General features: G+C 49.6%; 3 protein-coding genes across 12 annotated transcripts in view; 2 read left to right on the top strand and 1 right to left on the bottom strand.

Moving 5' to 3' along the window:
- The window catches only part of PTCD1 (pentatricopeptide repeat domain 1), a 46,927-nt gene extending 38,624 nt beyond the window's left edge, over positions 1-8,303 (top strand). For 6 of the 10 annotated variants that reach the window (XM_025986249.2, XM_025986247.2, XM_072753125.1 and 3 more), the window contains one exon: positions 1,126-2,237. In XM_025986249.2, the coding sequence (XP_025842034.1) occupies positions 1,126-1,308 (183 nt within the window). In that variant the 3' untranslated portion in view covers positions 1,309-2,237. Of the gene's footprint in view, positions 1-1,125; positions 2,238-4,089; positions 4,594-6,453; positions 8,167-8,208 lie in introns of those variants that run through there. The other 4 variants (XM_072753120.1, XM_072753121.1, XR_012000536.1 and 1 more) reach the window with 3 other exon arrangements.
- BUD31 (BUD31 homolog) lies at positions 1,752-7,985 on the bottom strand. Its single transcript, XM_025986256.2, has 4 exons — positions 7,871-7,985; positions 3,856-3,978; positions 3,465-3,631; positions 1,752-1,993 (listed from the first exon to the last, which is right to left on the bottom strand). Exons 1-4 carry the CDS (start codon positions 7,962-7,964, stop codon positions 1,943-1,945), a joined length of 435 nt encoding a protein of 144 aa, XP_025842041.1. The 5' UTR covers positions 7,965-7,985; the 3' UTR covers positions 1,752-1,942.
- A 1,591-nt stretch (positions 8,304-9,894) lies between the features above and the next one.
- On the top strand, positions 9,895-20,768 carry PDAP1 (PDGFA associated protein 1). The gene is made up of 6 exons (XM_025986255.2): positions 9,895-10,024; positions 13,161-13,252; positions 14,570-14,680; positions 16,643-16,764; positions 18,849-19,000; positions 20,049-20,768. The coding sequence occupies exons 1-6, from the start codon at positions 10,012-10,014 to the stop codon at positions 20,105-20,107; spliced, it is 549 nt and encodes a 182-aa protein (XP_025842040.1). The 5' UTR covers positions 9,895-10,011; the 3' UTR covers positions 20,108-20,768.
- The last annotated feature ends 305 nt before the right edge of the window (positions 20,769-21,073 follow it).

The following is a 21,073-nucleotide window of genomic DNA, read 5'->3' on the forward strand; positions in this document are numbered from 1 at the left end:
CTGAACTGCTGAGCCACCTGGGCTGCCCAGAATCTACTTTTAATAGCCACTTCTTTCCTTATTGTTCTAAGGATAGGCTGTGGGGTTCATTTTTAGGGTCCATTGAGACCCTGTGTTGAGTGCCTCCAGAGCAGCTGCACCATGGAGGAACACCACCCCGGTGTGGAGGGAGATGGGCAAGGACACACCCAGGCATGGGGTCAGGGACAGCTATGCAGGTGCCAACACTCAAGTGCCATTGTGAAGGCTTAGAATTCAGAAGACAGTAGAGTGTATGCCAGGAGAGGACGCAGCTGGGCATCTTTGAGCAGTTGGTTGACTCTTAGTGACTTTTCAGAGTTCTTTGTGTTCTGGATATTTATCTTTTGTTCCATGTTACAAGTATCTTCTAGTTAGCAGATTTGTCTACTCCGTGGTGTGGAGTCCTCAGGGGATTTTCTCAGGTTCAATTCAGACACCAGACCACCGTAGGCCTAAAGCTTACTGGATTCAGGTCACATTCATATTCCCTTAGGAAGGTGACTTATTTCTATTTGTGACCATCAGCTTTTTGTTTTACGTACTTTCAAGGCTGTATTAGGTACACACAAGTTTAGAATCATTAAATCTTTGAATCCAACGGTTTGTCATCGTGTGGTAATAGTCTTGATCTTGAAAAAAAAAATAGTCTTGATCTTGGATCTCTTTGGTGTTTTTCTCTGTATTCCTTTACCAGCTTTCTTTTGGCCTCTGCTGGGCCCACCTTGTTTCCTCCTTTTCTTCCCCACTCCTGCAGATCACTGCAGCAGTGCTGAGAGGACACAGGGGAGGTACTCAGGCTGTAGAGACAGTTAGTGGCACCCAGGGATTCTAGCTTGGGGGGCTGAGGTGCCATCCCCGGGTGTAGCACAGGAGCACATATTTGGAGGGATTGTTAGATGGGAATCTGGCCTGCCCCACAGCAGCTGTGTTTCTTGACAGTAAGTTACTCAGGTATCAAACAGTTCTTCTGCCCTCTCCCCTTAACTACCTAGAAGCACGAACAGCTTTCCTGAGGCTTGAGTTAGCTGCCATGGTTTGGGATTAGCCATAGGTAGCATGCAATGACTAATGGCTCCTCTGAAGTCCATGCTTTTCCATTTATAGTACAAAGAGAAAAACACCTACTTGGAGAAGATTGATGGCTTCCGAGCTTACTATAAGCAGTGGCTGAAATCGATGCCAGCAGAGGAAACCCCCCACCCATGGCAGAAGTTCCGGATCAAGCCCATGGGAGACCAAGAGCCCACCACGGAGGCTGATGTGGACAGAAGCCTTGGAGGCAGGTGACAGGAAGTGCTGGGGGCCTCCAGCAGAGAAGGAGCAGAGTGTGTGGTTTATAGAGCTCTACAGGAGCCCTAGGAGCCTCTCTGCATTAGGCCTATGTGTGTACTCCTGTGGCCTCAAGCCAGAGGAAGGGTGCGGCCTAGAGTAAGTGCTGCAGCATTTTTCAGGCATTGTTACGAGGAGAAACACTGGGCCCAGGGTGCCTGACAAGTCCATGGCAGGTCCAAGAGCAGCTTGGTCCACCTTGGCACCCCATCTCTGGTCACATCCTTGTCTTGGGGGGTGGGTGTCGTCCCCCATCACGGACAAGGAAAGTGAACTTGCTCACAGTCACACAGCACCAACAGGGTGCTTGAGGTCCATGGGTGACTGGTCTCTAGGGCCTGGCGCTTACCCCCTGGGTTCCACAGATTGCTACCTCTCTGAAAGAATAAATGCAGATCCCAGAAAGTTTAAAGTTTTATTTCTACAAATCACTGATAAACACCAAAGCCTTTACATACGGAGACCATGCTCCAACTCAGGCCAGGAGCACTGCTCTGCAGGAAAAGCTGCTCCTAGGAAAGAGGGTGGCACCACGGGCAGAGACCCAAGAAGTCCAAAGTTCAGGGTGAAGAGGGGTCAGGGCCTAAGGACCTCAGCCAGAGCAGCCCCGGCAGCCACAGTGCGTGCACTCGATGATCCGGCCCTGCAACAGAGGATAGCTGAGACACTGCACTCCTGCCACATGCCACCCCTGCCCCACGGAACCCTCCCACCAAGGATGGCAAAGGGACATTCGCTGTCTTCAGGACTCTCCTCAGAAAGCCTTCTGTGACAGATGCAAACAGTTGCTATTGACACTGAAGCTACACCTCTATGCATTTAATTTATGCACATTCAATGCACACACTTACCCCATATAAAGGAATAAAATCTGTGAATGATTGTTATTCTGTGAAATGAGCATGACATACCCTGCAGTGAGCTGGAAGTGGGTCTGCTAATGCTCAGGGGGCTCAGTGTCAGGGGCTCAGGCCCTCTGGGCTGGGAACTTTCTTATTGGGGCAGAAGATATGCACTGGAATTTAGATGGCAGAAGAGTCTTTCCCCCTGGGTCAGCTGTGCCCGGATGTTTGGCTGAGGGCCTGCCCAACAGCCAGAGGCCCCAGAGCTATGGTTTGTGTTTGTTTTCCTTTTTTTTTTTTTTAAATTTGAGGAGCAAGGCCCTTACCTAAGCAAACAAAATCAGATGGTGAAACCTAACTAAATTGAAAGCAAGCTCTATTCTGGCCACAAGGCTGGGGCAGCACCCCTAACCAAATGCCACCATAGAATCCTGGCAGGGAGCTTAGGCACTCTACCACTTCTCCCTGCTCCCACCAGAAAACCAGCACCCAGATTCTTCCTCAGGAAGAATGTGATATCCTTGGGCCCTCATTCGATGTTCATTGCTCCCTGGCCTTAGAGATGATTCAGGGAGACAGAGCTCCCTGCCAAGCTCAAGTCCCCGGCCCAGAGCTCTACAGACTATATACCTGGTCTGCAGCAGGAAGGGACCTGTGGTGAGGCACAAGTGTGAAAGGTAACCACCTGGGAGGTGGGCAGGCTGGCCTGACTGCTCAGCTGGGCCCACCATGGTCAGCCAAGAGGCCGCACTCAGAGGCCACTAAGGTGAACATTCTGGTAACTGTCTGCCTCCTTCTGCAGTTCTATTTCAGAGAGGCTTATATGCTGTAGGCTCAGTTACACATACAGCACCATGCCTGAGCTGCGGAGCTGCGGGTCTAGTTTTAGAACAAAGTTCTGACAGAAGCAATACAATGTAATTAATCTGAGGGAAAGAGATCTGGAGAAAAGTCTCTGGGGTGAGCACAGGAGGGGAAGAATGGAAATACCTCCCCTGACCCAGCCCTCCTCACCCCTACTTCATATGTGAGGAAGGAATTCAGTAACTTGCCCAAGGGTGCAGTTGAGACTGGCCCCAGACCTAACAAACGATTGCTGCCAAACTGCCTAACACGGATTCTTCAGGAGAGGGACATGGCCTCCCTAGGGCATGGCCAGCAGGACACCCAGCATAATTGTGTTGAATCTCTGCCATCAACTAGGGCAGACTTCTGAACTGAAAAAGTAATCTCAAATTCAATCATTGGACATTAGAGGGGTAGAAACGTTACCACTTCCAGCTTGCTTTTGGGGACCCGGCAAATGCAGTTTGTCCCAAAATTGGTGTCCCGTGTCTGAATGCAGCGCAGGCAGCATAAATTCTCATACCCCTGCTTTTTCCATTTTGCGATCAGGTTTTTATCAGCATAGCCTTCTTTAATACAGTATTCATATAGTTCTGTCAAAAAGGGGAAAGATCATCAGACCATGGTATAACAAAGCTTCCTCAGCCCCGGCCCATCACTGCTCTTCATTAAAAAGAATATTTAGCCAGCCCTGACCCCTCCCCGCTTTTTTTAGTGATAAGAAAACCAACACTTACTGAGGTTGCAAGAACAAGAACCATGCAGTAAATCTGAAAGCTACTCAGGTTGGTGAGGCTGAGAGACTTTAGCTAATTACCTCTGCTTATGGCTTTCCGCTTATAAAAGAGGTCAAAAATATAGCGGGTTTTCTGGTGGTGGATCCTGAAGATAGGCCACAGAGATTCCACTTTCCTCTTTCCCTCATGAGGTTCTGTTTCAGCTGAGGAGAAAAAGGTGTGTGTTTGTCTTCTTATGGCAGGTAGTATTCACAGGATACATTTTTTTTTTAATAACTAGGGATAAAGAATATATCCGACTTCACACCTTCTAGGTTGGCTATCATCAAAAAGGCAGTAACAAGTATTGAAGATGTGGGAAAACTGGATCATATGCTGCTGATGATGGAAATGTAACATGGTGCCTCCCTGGAGAACAGTCTGGCCTCTTCCTCAGGAAGTTCAAGTTACTATATGCCCTAGTAGTTCTACTGCTTGGAATATATCCCAGAGAACTGAAAACACACATGCAAACAAAAACTCCTATATGAATGTGGAAGTAGTATTCACAACAGCCAAAAGTTGAGGCAATCCCGGTATCCATCAGCTGTTGAATGGATAAACGAAGCCCACCAATACATGGAGTATTGTTCAGCCATAAAAAGAAACGAAGGGATCCCTGGGTGGCTCAGCAATTTGACGCCTGCCTTTGGCCCAGGGCGCGATCCTGGAGTCCCGGGCTCCCAGCATGGAGCCTGCTTCTCCCTCTTCCTGTGACTCTGCCTCTCTCTCTCTCTCATAAATAAATGAATAAATCTTAAAAAAAAAAAAAAAAAAAAGCACTGGCTCCTCCTACAACACGGAGGAACTTTGAAAACATGATGCCAAATGAAAGAAACTAGTACCCAAAGCCCACCTACTAGATGATGGTCTGCAGAGACAGAAAGACCAGTGGATGCCTTTGACTGAGAGAGCTGGGGAGATGGCGGCAGTGGGGGGGCGGGGGGGGGGGGGGATGAATACTAAAGGGTGCAGGCTTTCTTCAGGAGGTAATGGTTGTCCAACTCTGAATATCCTGAACACCCCCCTTAACACTGTATAAGGGCAAATTTTATAGAATAAGACTTCTAGCTCAATAGAGCTGTTATTTTTTAAAAAGATAAAAAAATAAGCCACATGATTTAAACATGATTATTTGAAGGGGCAATTCTCTTTCTGTTAGCAGTTATAAGTTGATCTTTGTCTACCATCTCCGCTCAGTTTTTAGAGCAGGGGAGAAAGGTGAGGAGTGGTCAAGAAAGCTATCTCCATTTCTCCACCTTTGGGGCCATTCTATTACTTAGGATATAGAATTCAGAAATGGGATTCTGTGATCCTCAGGGCAGGCACTGAGGACTGAGCCAGTGCACAGTGCATGCTTGCTATAGCTCAGGCCCTGCTCTGGGCACCGGAGGTCCTGCAGTGGGGCAAGCAGAGCATCACTGGGGCTGCGTTCCAGGGCAGGGAAGTGCATCGGCACCTGGAGGTAAGTGGGGAAGGCCACAGAGAAGAAGAAAATACAGAAGTGGGGACTGACCTTTTATACAGGTGATCAAAGAAGGCACAAGGGGACATCTGATCAGTCTTTAAGGAACCAAGGGGGGAGGCTTGTTGAGTGAAACAGGTGAAGGGTGTTACAGGTATAAGCTTCCAGTTAGAAGTCCTATGGATGGTGACTACAGTTCACAATGTAATATTGTGTATTTGTGAGTTCCTAAAAGAGTAGATCTTAAAAGTTCTCACAGGAAAAAAAAATTGAGGTAACAGGCGTTAAGTTATTGTTAATCTCATAAAATATACACATGTCAAGTCACAGGTTTGATGTTAAGCATATCTCAAAGGGGGGGGGGCAAACATGCTTATAAGGCAGAGTGAACAGCAATGCAAAGGCCCATGCAAAGGCCCGGAGACAGGATTACTTGGGGATCAAGGAACAGCAGCTAGGGGTAGGAGGTAAGGGAGAGGTAGGAGGTAGAGCTAAAGAGGGAACTGTGAGAGAGTATTTGACCTGGAAAGCCACAGAATGACTGGTTTTGCTCTGAAGAGGAGGTGAACCACTGGAGGGTCCTGAGCAGACAGTGATCTGACCCTCCCCCCTGGCTGCCCTGTGGAGAAGACTGTAGAGAGAAGCAGGAAGCTACTGCAGTTCCAAGTGAGAAGTCAGGGTAGCTTGGGCCAGGTGGTGGGATAAAAGCAATCAAAATTTAGACTGATGGATTTTCTAACATTTCTCTATGGGTAATTTAAAATACACACAAAACAGCAGAGTGGACTGCCACATTCCTAATCACACAGTTTCATCAATTACTAACATTCAGCTATTGTTATTTTATTTGGTTCTCCCCATTTTTGAGGGTGGAGAATTGGAATATTTTAAAATTATCTCAAACATCAAGTATCTCATTCATGATATGTATTATCTCTAACATATCAAAGATTTTTAAAAAGGTCTATAATGCCAATATCACATACAGCAAAACCAACCATTACTCCTTACTAGCACCCATACTCAGTCCCTATTCAGTTTTCATGGAGTGCCTCAAAAACACTTATTGACAGGTGTGTCTGAATTAAGGCCCAAACAACATCAGATGTATTTTGTTGATTTGTCTCATTCATCTGTAACAAACCTTCCCTCTTCATTCTGCCACTCTTCTTAGGAATCTGGATGTCTTAAGTGGTTGGATAGGAAGAAAGGAAGAGAGGAGTCAAGGACGGCTCCATGGTTTGTGGCCTCAGAAGGGAAACAACTCTGGGGTGGGTGAGTGATTCGGTTCTGGAAATGGTAAGTTTGGGACGTCCAAATGGGGCCATTCAACAGGCAGCTGGTATAGTCTCCTATTGAGTCTAGGCTAGAGAAGACATCAGATCACCTGAGTTGAGTATTGAAAGGCAGTGGCTGCATAAGCCGCTGAGGGAAGGGCATGGTTCTCCTTAGGCTGGAGCTGGAAGCAGAGCCTCCCTCCCTGTGCTTTTGTTGTTTCTTGATCTTTTAAACATAGCAGCACTCTCATTTTTAAAATCCCTTTTAGGCCCATTTTCATAAGACCATGTGAACATTCTTGTTGTTTTGTACAGGTTCACACACAAAGTGGAACGCATTTTTCAATGGGTGATGCGGAGTCCTGCCATGTTTGAGGGAAGGAAGAGAAGCTAGAAGTAGGGGCATCATGGTATAGACTACATTTAGGTTTTTGCTGCTTTGCTAATGCCAAGAACTTTAAAAGAAATGTCCCATTAACTTCAAAACCTTGGCAACAATTATTTTTAAGTGTTATTCTTTAAAAAAAAATCTAGTTAAATGTTCATTATGCATGTGTTTATGCTTGATTTTCAACTAATTCAAAGTCCTTACAAAAGTAGTTATTTAGGGGTGCCTGGGTGGTGGCTCAGTCAATTGAGCATCCAACTCTTGATTTCTGTTCAGGTCATTATCTCAGGATCCTGAGATCAAGCCCAAGCACCTCTCCCATCCCTGCTCTTTTAAAACAATAAAAAGAAAATAATCCAGGAAGTTGGTCATGTAAGGCCAACAGATGCTTGTGGCTTCACATAAGAGTTCTAAAAACATGCTACACTGATTCATCAAGTTCAGGATCATACAGCATTTTGAGGGAACTGAAGATAGTACATTTTGGAAAACTGGTAGACTATGCAAAAACAAAATGATAAAAACAGTGTCAGAGACCTGCAAGGAAAATCTGGATTACGTTGTTTCTGAAAATGTGAAAATGAAAAAGGACAGGATTTTCCAAGTAAACATAAGATCCTAAATATGTACCTAACCCAAAACAGTCAATGATTATAGGTAGACTATTTGATCTTTATTCTCTAAGGCTTATATATTAAGTTGGCTCCAAAACGTTTTTGAAGACCTTTTCATTAGTGCCATCCTACTTCCCAGAACTCAGAATATTCCTGAGTTAGTAAGCAAACAAAACAGGTCAATGCCCAGAAGCCACAGTGGTGCTGACTGGCTCTTCCCATATGATACTTGCATTTATGCCTGGTCCCTGGAGACATCTGAGCCTGTGACCCTTAGATGCAGCTCACCCAGTTAGGAACTACCCCACTCACCTTCTCTCATCTTTTGATCTAATTCATCCAGTGTTGGCTCGATCAACTCCCAACCATCTGGGGGAGCTTTCCGGCTTCTTTTGACTTTAGGCATTTTTCTCACAAGATAATTTGCAAAGATCTGGGAGGGAAAATTAAATGGATTGGTTTCTGAACCTGAGATCCCCAAAAGCCTTCACTAGCCACTATTTTGGTGCACATTCACTTCCCTAAATCTGTTTCCTCATCTGTAAAATCTACATAGAGTGTCATCGTGAAGATCTCATTAAAATTATATGGAATATGCTTGCATTAAATATGTTTAGTAGATTTTTGTTGTTATCATTAATATCACCTAGGAGCCTGGCCTTGGACTGGATGTTGGAAACATAGAACAAACCATAAGACATAACTTCTGTCGTTGGGAAAGTGAAATTCTAGCAAGAAAACAAAATGAAAAGGTAATTACAATACAGTGTGAGAAGGTCTATGGTTGGGAGAGCAGAGAGAATGAGGGCTTAAAAGGGAAAAAGATGGTGTAAAGCCAAAGTACCTTACCGTCTGCTTCCCAAGAATGTAACAGAAAGACCTCTGGTCTCTTCAGTTACAGGCTTAGGTTCTTGTCCAGCTCTACCAATTACTCTGTGACTTTGGGGAGGTCACATTCCCTTTCTGGTCCTCAGTCTTGTCTATAAAATGAGGGCAGTGAATTAGCTGGATTGCCAAAAAGTCTTTTAAACCCAAGAAAAATGTTATATAAAGGCAAGTCATATAAAGCCCATCCAGTACAAATCTAAATGAAACGAATTTCAAACCACATTGCATTTCTTAATTGGCACAGAGGATTCAGGTTAATTACCTACCTCCTACTTTGAAGCATAGCAGATTCCTCTCTCCCAAACTCAATCAGTCCGTCCCTTCGGTGGAGTGCCTGACTCCGATTTTACAAAGCGCCCCCCTCCCCCAGTCCTTTCATGAATTCTCCATTAACAACCTTACAGTTAAGGAATAAAATTTCTAGGGGTAGAGTCAGGGTCACACAGCTGAGGACTGCCTGAGTATGATTCTGACTAGGGGGCTCCTGACTTCCAAACCAGTGGTCTTTGCACGTGTCTCTCCGGCGCTGAAGCTAAAGCTAGAGATGGACAGAATCTGGACCCTGCCCAAGCGCGCGCACGGGCTGAGAAGACAAAGATACGGGATGACCAACGTGCTATGATCCAGGGAAATTCGAGAGCCTGGTCCATCTGGGGGCCAGAGAACAGCCCAGGGGAAGTAATAGGCAGGAAGCAACTGGATCAAGAGGTGGCAGGCGGAATAAGAGGTGGCAGCGCTCAGAAGAAACGAGTGGAAAGGCGTTCAGAGCTAGGGAAGGAAAACGTTACGGTCGGAATAACAGGAAAGGCTCCCTAGAGACGACGGCATCTAGGCTAGGTTTACAAAAGAACAAAGAGCATTTACACAGAAAACGTTCTCTGCAAAGAAAGCAGCGGGAGGAGGGGGAGCCTAGAAGCAGAAGAACCTTCAAATCTCCCATACCCTGGGCAAAACGAACGAGGCACCACCTCCTCTGACCTCCCGCTCCAGGGGCCCGAAACTGCCCCTGGCCAGCCGCTCAGATCGCTTCTGGCCCGGTGCAGACCTCCGATCCCTGGCCCTAGCTGTTACCAAGGTACTGGAGGACACAGAAAAATGCTCACCTGAACCACCGTCACCGTCCGCCGCCACTTCGCTACCGACGGCTTCCGCTTCCCAGGCGATCTCTACAGGCTGAGGTCCTCGCGGAGCCGCTCCCCACCTCGCGCCGAGATTGCGTCATCCTAGGTATCCGCGGTTCTGCCTGTAGAGAATTTTACAGCCGCTATTGCGTTTTGCCCTCACATCCCGCGGGGAGACCGGCAGGCTCACGCGTCTCCCCAGGGCGGGGGGACTGGAGGCACTGTTGCCTGGGCAGCGTCCGGGCGAGCCTGGACTCAGGCGACCCGCGGGACAGTCTCCGTGAGCCGGCTTCCCTGAGGTCCCCGGTACTCGGGGGCACGGCGGCGACGGCGGCGGCGCGCTGAAGAAAACTGGGCCGGGCGGAAGAAGTCGAGCCCGAGGCATTTCCGGTTCCGGTGTCAGTTCGAGGCGCCGCCGCCGCCGCCGCAGCCGCCGGAGCCGCGATGCCTAAAGGAGGTGAGGGGCGAGTGCGCGTGGCTTGTGGGCCTCGAGGGGCTGCCCGAGTCCGGCTCCTCTTGTTCATTCAGCCCGCGGGTGTCTCGGACAGCGGCGCAGAGGGAGGACGTCCGCGCCGGCTGAGGGCCAGGTGTGGGCCTCGACGCCCAATTGTCCGGATGGAAAAACTGAGGACCGGAGTGGCCACGAGCTACTCCTCCGGGGGTCTTAGGAGAAGACCCGGGGGCCTCCGGCTCCTCGCCGGCACGGAAGGCCGGATCTAGGGCGCGCTTCTGCTGGCCTGGGGGACCTGGAGTTCCCTCCCGCTTGTAGGCTTGCCGGCGACTGAGTCACCGCGTCCCGCGCCTGTGCCGGGGCTCGTCTGCCTTGCGCGTAAAACGTGGGCCCTCTCGAGCTCTGGGCGAGCCGGGCCTGCCTCGTGAGATAACTTGGTGTTCTGGCGCCTGGCGGACCTAGCTCTGACTGCCCCTGTTCGGCAGCGTCTGCGTGTGTACCTCTGAGCCAGTCGCTTCATCTCCCTGTGTTTCGGTTTTCTCATTTGCAAACCGGGTTTGTGATTGTAGCTACCTCATAGTACGGATGGGAGACTTAAACTAGGTGATCCACGTGGAGTGCGCGGCACAGCGCCGGGCCATCGTTAAGTGTCCGCTAAGCACTATTTGTAGGGTTTGGTCAGTTTATTGTCCAAGAAGACCGAGGATCCACGGTAGACAGTCCTTCATTCTCTTTCCCCTGAGAGTCAGAAGTTCTTGATTCGAAGTCTAGCTGTGTCACTGTCTAACCCTGTGGCCTTGAACAGATTATTTAATTCCACTCTGTTTTTCTCATCTGGAGCACTTGGCTAATAACCCTTAGCTTGGAGAGCTGGAGAAAGAGGTCATAAAAAAAAAAAAAAAAAATAGAGCACTCAGAGTGCCTGGCTAACTCCTGGCACAGAACATATGTTCGGTTAATAGCGGTAGCTCATGTGTCATGTTGGTTAAGCTGCTTCAGCCACAGGAAATCTTGGGAGTTTTTTCAAACCTAAATGACTTCCTGATTTTACTTGCAGAGATATTGGGGTTTACAGAGTCGAATCCATTTAAACCTACCTCCTTACTGATTTCATCTGTGGAATCAGTCTCTTCCATTTTTCTCGATCTTGGTCCTGCAAAAGGAGGGTGCTAAATGAACCCTCTGGTTCCAGAATTCTGGCTCTTAAGGTCCTACTTCACAGATACTTTGAGCCAAGGTTAGAGGTTACAGTTAGAAAATGCTGAATATCTTGGTTAAATGACTTGGCCTTTGGCTTGTGAAAAGCTTTTATAGGCGGATGAGATTTGCATTTCTTGCTTTTGTTGATTTACTTCAAAAACTAAAGAAAAGATTTTTTTTTTTTTAACTACAAAATTCCCCTAGAGAAAAGGATGCACTCTTGTTTCCAGTAAGTTACTGTGAATCACTTTTAAAGGCAGAAGGAGCTTCTGATAGAAGTTATGGTAGGCTAAACTAAGGTCAGTATCCCCTAGCCAGGTGTGCGGGATGAGAGCCTATAGTAGCCAGTATTGAGTTGTTACTACTTCCTGGAAAACTAAGAGGGCAAGAAAGGGTGTTAGGTTTTTTCTTTTTTTAATGGCAAGCTTGGTATCACACAATAGGATTTTCATGAGCATAAACAGAGACACCCATGGGAACCCGGGTAGTTATTAAAAATGGGTGGTGTGGTCTTTAGCAGCCAATTATGGCTCTGCAGCTGCTGTCTAGGAACTAAGGAGGAGGTTGGTATCTCTGCTGCTGTCTCTGGAGTCCAGAGAAGCTCTGGCTGTCTAATTACAGATTCTCTGTGCTCAGTGAAACACTCACTGGAAATCAACTGGGCCGAAGCTTCCAGTAGAAGTGGGAATGGATTGAGGCCACAACCACCCAGCATCCTCCAGGACCAGCAGACACAGGTGCCACCCTGCTGTAAAACTGGCTGATGGCTTTAACAGGAGTCAGCCTCTTGTCTTGGCTCAAGAGGCTTGGACTGTAAAACTGATACTCTTAGATGAGCTTTAATCACTAGTCACATTTTTAACTCTTAGAAGGTAGTTGGTTTTATTTTCAACTTTAAATTTGTCAGCTATGTTTCTCACTTCAAGCACAAGAAAGTTCTCAGTAGGTTTTAGGGTCTTTTTACTAGCATGCCACTTAGGTGAACGTGAAATATTTTATTGTATTCTCTGACATTTACAGTGAATCACTGATGAGGCCAGTGCCTTTGCTTTTTCTTTCTGTCAAAATACTCTATCCGAAAAGTAACAAACATAGCACAAACCTAGCATATGTTTCTGTAGTGCTTATCCAGTGCCAGGCACTGTTCCAACAGACGTATGTATGTTAAGTTCATTCCTGTGACAACTGTAGGAGGTAAGGACACAGATGGAGAAACTGAGACTCAAAGGTTATGTACCTGCCCAAAGCTAGTAAGTGGTGCAGCTGAGATTTGAATCTTCAGTGACTTGTCTGTAAAACGAGACCAGCTGTGACTCCCTATAGGTTTATTCTGAGGATCAAATAAGTGCATGGCTGTGACCGAACATTTGCCAAGTAAAAACCACTGTAGTGACAGCAGGGGCATAAGTGTTATATGTTTTTTACTGCATTTTTGTCCACTGTGTTTGGAATCTTTTTTTTTTTTTTTTAAGATTTTTTATTTATTCATGAGAGAGACAGAGGCAGAGGCAGAGGGAGAAGTAGGCTCCCCTCAGGGAGCCTGATGCGGGACTGGATCTCAGACCCCAGGATCAGGCCCTGAGCTGATGGCAGACGCTCAGCCACTGAGCCAGCCAGGCATCCCACTGTGTTTGGATTCTAAGGAGCCATGGGATTTGGCCAGTTCTGATGTGCAGTGTGCCCTCCTCCATATCCTTCCCTCAGAGCTGTGTTTGTAGGAACCTACATCCAGCATACAGTTTGGAGCTGCCTCAGGTTATCACATGTTGCCTCTTTTGTCCCTTTGAACATATGAAAGTAGGAGAGTATAGGTTTGGGTGGTGTTTGGTGAGGGGGAGGGGAGGTCTCTACTTCTGTGCATCAGGACACAGCCCCTTGGGGCTCAGGGCCATCAAGGAAGCCTATTCCCTCCCACCTTCCTAAATTGCTAATCCTTGTGCAGGGAGAAAGGGAGGCCACAAAGGCCGGGCAAGGCAGTACACAAGCCCTGAGGAGATCGACGCACAGCTCCAGGCTGAGAAGCAGAAGGCCAGGGTGAGTACATGCCTGTCGAGGCCACTCCAGTGGCCCAGGGTGATTCCCTGCCTCTTTGGCATTCAGAGAGGCCAGGCAAGGACCACCTATTCCTAAGAAGCAGCCAGCACCTGAGGTTTGGGATTGGGGATGGGGCATGGGCGGCAGGCAAGTATCCCAGAACAACCAATGATTGAAAAGAAGAGCCATTTTCTGATTGAATCGATTAGAACTTTGTTCTTTTAGCAGTGATTGCCTTAGTGGGTCTCTGTTCTTGGTCCTGTGTGCCTGCTTTCTGGAAGCTGTCCTTCTGCCAGGCTCAGCCCATCCATAGCTCAGGTTCCCAGCAGGCCCCATTTGTTTGTAGCCATGCCAGACTGCTTGCCAGACCCAGCGTGACATGATGCCCTGCCTTCCCACACCCCTAGCAGGCAAAGTACTATTCCTTTCTCCAGACCTTGCTGAACGTCGCCTCCTCTGTGACTCTCACTGATGCTATTCACCCTTCCCCCTCTAGTCTGAGCTTAATACTTTATTCTTGCAGTGTTTTTTTACAGCCTGTTGTCAGGAAATAGAATGTTTCCATCATCACTCTCATCCACATCCCTGACCATACCATTAGATCCTTGCATGGATAAGGGCTGAAAAGAGCTCAGTCAGACCTGATGAGTGACACTGCTCTGGAGTGCCTAGGAGTTCCTAGAAGGGGAGGGGCCACAACCGACTGGGAGAGGGCAAGAGGGCTTGATGGAGTTGCTGGCAGCTAAGCAGGACCTTGGAGAATGTGTGGGCAAGTGCAAGGGGAGGAAGGACCTACTGTTTTTCTTAGGAATATTTTTGGTGGGGAAGCAAGAAGGGTGGAAGAAAGCGACATGTTGGGTGTTGTCTTAGGAAGCCAACACAGCAAGGCCTCTGCATGGGCAGGTTGGAGTGGCTGGCCTACCATTGACTGTGGGAGTGGAAAGCAGGGGAGGACTTGTCCAGAAAAGCGAGTACGATTTGGCAGCTGCATGTGGCAGCTGGGGAAGCAGAAGGGGAGCTGAGCAGGACTGTGGTTTTTAGCCCCACAGCTGAGTTCTTCTGAGTCTGGGAGATGAACTTTTCACCCAGGATGGACTGTGGGAATGGTTTTTAGACTGTGGAGCCAAATAGATAGGCTGCCTCTGACCTTGGTCCCCAACTAGGGGCCGGGGTCCCAGAGTAAGACCCTTATACTTGGCCCCAGCCTTCTGGGGCTTAATTTTTCTGGGTCCACAGACTAGAAGTGGTGGGAGCAGGGGTCACAGTCTAGGGGGTTTGTGCATTTTTGATTTTGCAGGTTGTCCGTTTCTGAAACAGGAAGAAGAGGAACAAGGAGAAGAAGGTGGAGATGGGGCTGCAGGTGACCCCAAAAAGGAGAAGAAATCCCTAGACTCAGATGAGAGTGAAGATGAGGAAGATGATTACCAGGTACTGTGTTTGGTGGAGGCCTGAGACTGGGCCTCATTCAGTCAGCAAATGTTTATCAGGTGCCTGTTGATGACCATTTCCAGTGGTAGATGCAGATAGAGTCCTTGCTCTTAAGGGGGTTACTTTCTTTTTATTTTTTTAAGATTTTACTTATTTGCTTAGGAGAGAGAACATGAGCCAGCAGGAGGGGCAGAGGGAGAGGGAGAAGCAAGCTCCCTGCTGAGCAGGGAGCCTGATGCAGGGCTTGATTCCAGGACCCCAGGATCATGACCTGAGCTGAAGGCAGATGCTTAGCCAACTGAGCCACCCAGGTGCCCCAAGGGGGCAGTTACAGACAAAAAAGAAGTAAACGAACAGCATAATTTCAAGTAGTGGCAGGTATCATGAATAAGATGAACTGTGATTATGGGTACTTGAAATAGTGTGTGGTGAGGAGGTAGCTTTTAAACTGAGATCTGAAAAACAGGGTGGAGTCAGGTGTGTGAAAATTGTCGTGCAGTACAGACCGGGTGGCTGGATTTGCGAGCACTCCGGGGTGGGAACAGGAACAGCAGGAGGCCGATCAGGAATGTACCTTGGTGGATACAGAGTGGCTTGGGATAAAGGAGAAGTTGGCAAGGGTAGCTTCCATGTGGCACTTGAAAGGGTTTGGGTTTCACTGTTGTGGGTAGGAGGCCGATGGTGGAGGCCTTGAAGTTGGAGAGAGAGATGACTAGATTTGCTTTTATTCACTTATTTATGGTTTTATTTATTTGAGAGAGTGAGAAAGAGCATGAGCCAGAGGAGGGGCAGAGAAGTGGACTCCCCATTGAGCACGAGCCAGATGTGGGGCTCAATCTCAAGTTTGGGATCATGACCTGAGCTGAGGGCAGATGCTTAACTGACTGAGCCCCCCAGGTGCTCCCCAGATTTGCTTTTAAAAGGCGGTTTTGGCTTCTCTGGAAAGAGTTCATGGTAGGGTGTTGAGGATATAAGCAGGGAAATGGCAGCCAGTCTCTAGACAAATTGTGGCTTGTGTTGAGGTGGTGGCAATGGCAGTGGAAACAAGTGGGCAGATTCACACCACATTTTAGAGATGGGCTCTTTGTGGGTTGCAGAGGGTTGGGTTTGGGGGTTGAGGGAAGGGGGCATGAGGCTGTGGCATAAAGGATGGTCAGGAAGGGGCAGGGTGGGTGAGGCACATTCACTTTGTGCTCTCAGTGGAATGTGGAGCCTCCTAGTGGAGGCGTTTCTAGGTAGCTGGATTGTATGTTGGTGTCTGGAGCTGTCAGATTAGCTGGGGTTTGGAAGCTGTCTCCCTCCGGTCATTTAAAGAGAAAAGTTGGGGTTAACAAGGACTGATGCTTGGACCCAACCTGCTACACTGAGGACTTGTGCTCTTGCTGAACTTCCCCTAAGGGAAATGGGAAGTTCAGGTTCCCCGACGCTGTAGATTGTGATCTCATGGCTCCTTCTCACATCACCCCCCTCCTATCAGCTGGGATGGCTAGGAATGGGAATTGGTCCTGAGGACGTCCTCGGCCTCGCCTGCCCTGTCCTGGGGATCCAGTGGTGCTCATTGCAGTCAGCTGTGAGATTCCATGGAAAACTTTTCAGGGGCTGAGCTTGAAGTGGAGGTATAGTGCTCTGTGTTGAGAGCTCGTGAGTTGGGCTTAGGTTCTCAGCTCATCTATCCGCTTCCTGGTTCACCTTAGGCAAATTATTTAGTCCTGTGTCTCTGTTCGTCCCCTGTGGTTGCTGGGACTTGGCCTAGCTTGGGTTCTAGTCCTGTGCACTTGCTGTCCTTGTACCTCCTAGGCTGGTGAAGACTCCTCTTAAGTGCTATTCCTCCTGTGAAGTTCAGGCCAAGCATCATGTTGGGTAGAGCAAGAGTTTGTCCCCATCCAGGCGGGCTGTTGGGAGATGGCATGGCCCTCAGAGGCACCAAACTTCTCCAACAGCCAGCTTCTTGTCCTGTCTTAGCAAAAGCGCAAAGGCGTGGAAGGACTCATCGACATCGAGAACCCTAACCGGGTGGCACAGACAACCAAAAAGGTCACACAACTGGACCTGGATGGGCCCAAGGAGCTTTCAAGGAGAGAACGGTAATCTCTGCTCCTAGGCCTTGGGACCTGGGCACAAGGGCAGGGGCCTGGCCTGTGGGGTGGGGCGGGGGTTAGGGGCTGGGGGGGAATGGCTGAGGCACCCAATTCCCCTGCCTTCACCTCTTGGGCTCTGAGGTTCCTAGTAGCTGAGTGGGGGCTCCAACTAGAGCATTTACTTTATTTAATCTCATTCCCCAAAGGTTCTATAGAAGCTTTGCCAAAAACACAAAACAAAAATATTTTTTTTTTTCACCAATGGGAACACAGCAGGGAAAAACAGAACAGCGGATTCAGACCCGAGTGTTGTTTTTGAAGTAATGGCCAGGGAATGGAGGGTTATGCTACAGTCCTTCCTCCAGAGCACCACACTCCAGGGACTCTTCCCTTATCCAGCCTGAGCTAACCATTCCTGGCCTGCATTCTTCTCTGGTGTCACTGCCATGAGAGGGGGCAGGTGGGAAAAGGCAGCCCAGTGAACACTGCTGGCTGCCCCAGCGCTCTCTCAGTCCCAGCTGGAAATAGAGCTGCAGAGAGCCTCTTCTTGGTTTGTGCGAGGATCCCAGTCCAGTGCTGAAATGCCCTGCACACGGCCATTCCCAGACAAGTAGTGCCCCAACTTTGGATGGCCACCAGCTGACATCAGGGGCCTTCCAAGAGATTGAAGCCTTCTAGGGAAAGCTGCCCAGTTTTTTTTCTTTCTGAGCTGCTAGTATTTAAGTCCACCTTCCTGTGCTAACCCCATGATGGCTGAGGGGGTCTATGACTACCCCACAGGGAAGACTCATGAGCTCCAGGTACCTCTCCGGTAGCTTCTGTCTTACCAGTAAAAAGGAGATCTTGTTGTCACCCCCACTTATTGAGGTTGCAGAGTGAAAACCATAAAGGCCAGCATCCTGCCCTGGGACTTAGCCTTCACTGAGGGAGCCTTGCAGAGCCTTTGGGTAGCCTTGCTCATCAATCATTCTAGATGCCTCCAGGGCACACCACTCAAAACCACTACCACCACCCCACCCACACCCCACCCCCTACTCCGCCCACCCAGGTTTGGATCTCTACTGCTCAGCCTAGAGGCTCCTGGCTTTGCGTCTACCTCCCAGGGTAGGATCTGCTGAGCTAAGAGGTATTTTAGTCTCTTCTCTAGCAAGTGTCTTGTCCAGAGTCTCCTGTCCAGAGTCTCCTGGGTAAGACATCTGCTTATCTAACTTTCTGTGGGTGGCTTTCTCTCCTGTCTGGCCAGGCCCCCTGCTTTGTTTCTTATTACCCAATGCTGTGTGCTGTGAAGGCCTCTGGGGGGGCAAGTCCCTCTCCTAGGCCCCTGCTAGACAGGGCTTCCCTGCCCCTTCCTCCAATATATGGCTCTTCCAGGAACCTGGTATAGATGGGACCATCCAACACCACAGTGAAAAAGCGTGCCCACTCCAGAATCTCAGGCTTGGGAGGAATATCCTCAGAGGAAAGAAATGACCCATCACCTCTTTATCTACTGGGTTGGTGACTGATGCCTATGGGAGTCTAGCTGTTGTTCCCATACCCTCCTCAATGGGTGCTCACCCCCTTGAGAACAGCCTCTTGCACATCTGAACTGCCCTGATTGAGAATGTGCTATGTTCTCTTGACCTGAGATTGGGTGGGTGTGATTCCCATCTGGGCTACGTGATCCACTCCCTTCTCTACCCCCCATAGAATGTGGTTTCAGTGCCTTCCTCCTCCTGCTCATCTTTGGATATAGTGTTCACTTGGTTTTTGATCCCCCTTTCTCATTGTGGACACCAGACCATAGTCAGCACCCCTTTCCCCACAATGCAGATGTTCACTCTGTGCTGAGCTCACCCCCATCCTGTGTTATCTGGAGAAGCTAGTGAACCAGTTGAACTTCCTCTAGCCCCTTGAGTCTGTCCACCAGAGTCTAGGCTGTGCCTCTGCCTGTTTGGTGAGTGCCCAGTACAGAGGGGACACACAGCCAGGGCACCCTCCTCCACTTGAGCCCCAGGCCCAAGTACTTGGCTTTTCATCTGGCTCCCACATCCAACTCAGCCGGTTATGGTGGGGAAGATGTTCCCTGTGACACCATTTTATCCAAACAGAGAAGAAATCGAGAAGCAGAAAGCAAAAGAGCGTTACATGAAAATGCATTTAGCTGGGAAGACAGAGCAAGCCAAAGCTGACCTTGCCCGGCTGGCAATCATCCGGAAACAGCGGGAAGAGGCTGCCAGGAAGAAAGAAGAAGAGAGGAAAGGTAAGTCCTGAGCCCTGGTGCAGCTGCCTGTATTTGGTTCTGGGCAAGCCACCAAACCCTGCACTTCTTTGTCCTCATTGTGCCATGGCATGGGCTTGGGTTGTTGGGTAGAGGCCCAGCCTGTGTGTATATACAAGTGCCTTTCTTATGTCAAGGGGTGGTGGGTGTTTGTGCCCACCATGTCCCAGGGTGCTGGGAGGGTCCAGCAGCAGCCAGGAGTTGGATAAGGGTTTGAATCTAAGCAGAGCACTGTCCACAGCATCTGATGGAAGCCTCAGGGATACAGCTAGGTCTGACCCTCAAGGACCTGCTAAGGTATCTGGTGCCTTGTGCAGTGGGGAGAGCTGTCTCAGGTAACCGCTCTCCATCTGAGGGGCTTGAGAGGGTGGGACAGGGGCAGGCTGGACCTCACAGTGCAGACCTGGGTGAAATCTGGCCCAGCTGTCCCTCCTCCCCATGCTCTCCCTCCAGTGGGGTCAAAGGTTGGCAGGGGGGGCTGTGGGATTTGGTCTGGTTTATAAGTCGAATGCTTATGACCTTCTGTCTCCTGGTCTCATACACTCTATACATGGGGGGACCACGAGAGCCCTTAGGGATCTGCTGTCCTGCCTCCTCGCTAATTCACAAGGCAGCCGAGGCCCAGAAGGGGAAATCAGCTGCCCCAGGTTGTCACTGCATTGGAGATAGCCTGCTCTCCCAGCTTCCCCCTGGAAGCTCTCGCTTCACAAACCCTAAACCCTTTGAAGGTTGCTGCTTATTGGAGGCTGCAGCACCTACAGGGAGAAGGTGTAATTGCAGGGTCCTGCCTGGGGGTGGGGTTAGAGATTTCCCTCTGCCCAGTAGATTGTGCGTTGGTGCCCCTGTTGGGCGCAGTGGCTCCCCCAGGAACCCTCTTCTCCCTGGGTCTGTTCCTCTTCTGCCAGCTGAGCCAGTTGCCCAGAATATTTTCTGAGGTCTTTGAGCCCTACAGTGCTGTGCTCCCGGGGTGTGTGTGGTGGGGGGAAGGGTGGTTTTGTGCTAACACCTGCCCTTCCCTTCCCACCCTCAGCAAAGGATGATGCGACTTTGTCGGGAAAACGAATGCAGTCGCTGTCCCTGAATAAGTAGCACGGCCTGCGGGAGGAGGCACCGGGGATCCGGCCACGCTGCCAGGCCCTCTGCCGAGTCTCGCCTGCCCCACCCTGGCGCCGCCACAGCAGCCCCTCACGGCAAGGAGCCCCTGCAGCCTGGGGTCTCTTCTTCACCTTGGCACAGAAATCATTTGGGGGGATGGTAGGGAGGGCTGGGGGGAGGGGGCGGCTGCTATCTTTGAGACAGAAAGACGTGGGAGAGCGTTTCATATGTAACCATTCGGATGTTTTTGCTGTTTTTAGAATTCAGAACTCTCGTTGGGGGTGCCTGGGAGGTGGGGTGAGAGGAGCTTCCATTTGTCCCGTAGGTTGCACGGTAGGGGGTGGTTGTGTGTGGGGCAGCTGCTGACAAGTTTGCAACAACCAGCCCTAGTCTGTGTTGCCTGGGTGCTCACTGAGAGGGGCTGTTGTCTGGGAGCCCATGCCCCTGGGTCCCTGAGGGTCATGGCTTGTCTCCAGCCAGTCCGTTCTGCCCTTCCCTGCCCCATCCCCACCTTTCTGGCCAGAGGTCGGGCCCATTCTTAACCCTCCCCATTGATCATTTCAAGAAACCTCTGTTTACTGTGCAGCACCCAGGCAAAACATGCTCCACAAGTCCAACTTGTATATTTGGCAGATTAAACTTGACATTATCGTAATCTTTGTTCTGTGATCCGTTTGGGGGCACTTTGTGCCTGGGCCCTTTCCACCCAGGAGGGCATGGGTTTGCTCTCAGGTCCATCTCCACATGGTTCAGGCAGCACCCAGCAGGACATGAGGACTGGTCCCTGGGCATCTGAGCTAGGAGAGACCTCAGGATAGAGTTAGCCCCTCCCTTCATTTAACCCAAGTATGGTGGATCTGGAGCCCAAGTGGCTGGCGACCCGCCCATGCTCCATAGCAAGCTGGCAGTAGTACCATACCTCCCCGTCCTGCCCTCCAGGGGCCCCCAGCCTTAACAGTC

Source organism: Vulpes vulpes, chromosome 3, assembly GCF_048418805.1.
Source record: "Vulpes vulpes isolate BD-2025 chromosome 3, VulVul3, whole genome shotgun sequence".
NCBI lineage: Eukaryota > Metazoa > Chordata > Mammalia > Carnivora > Canidae > Vulpes > Vulpes vulpes.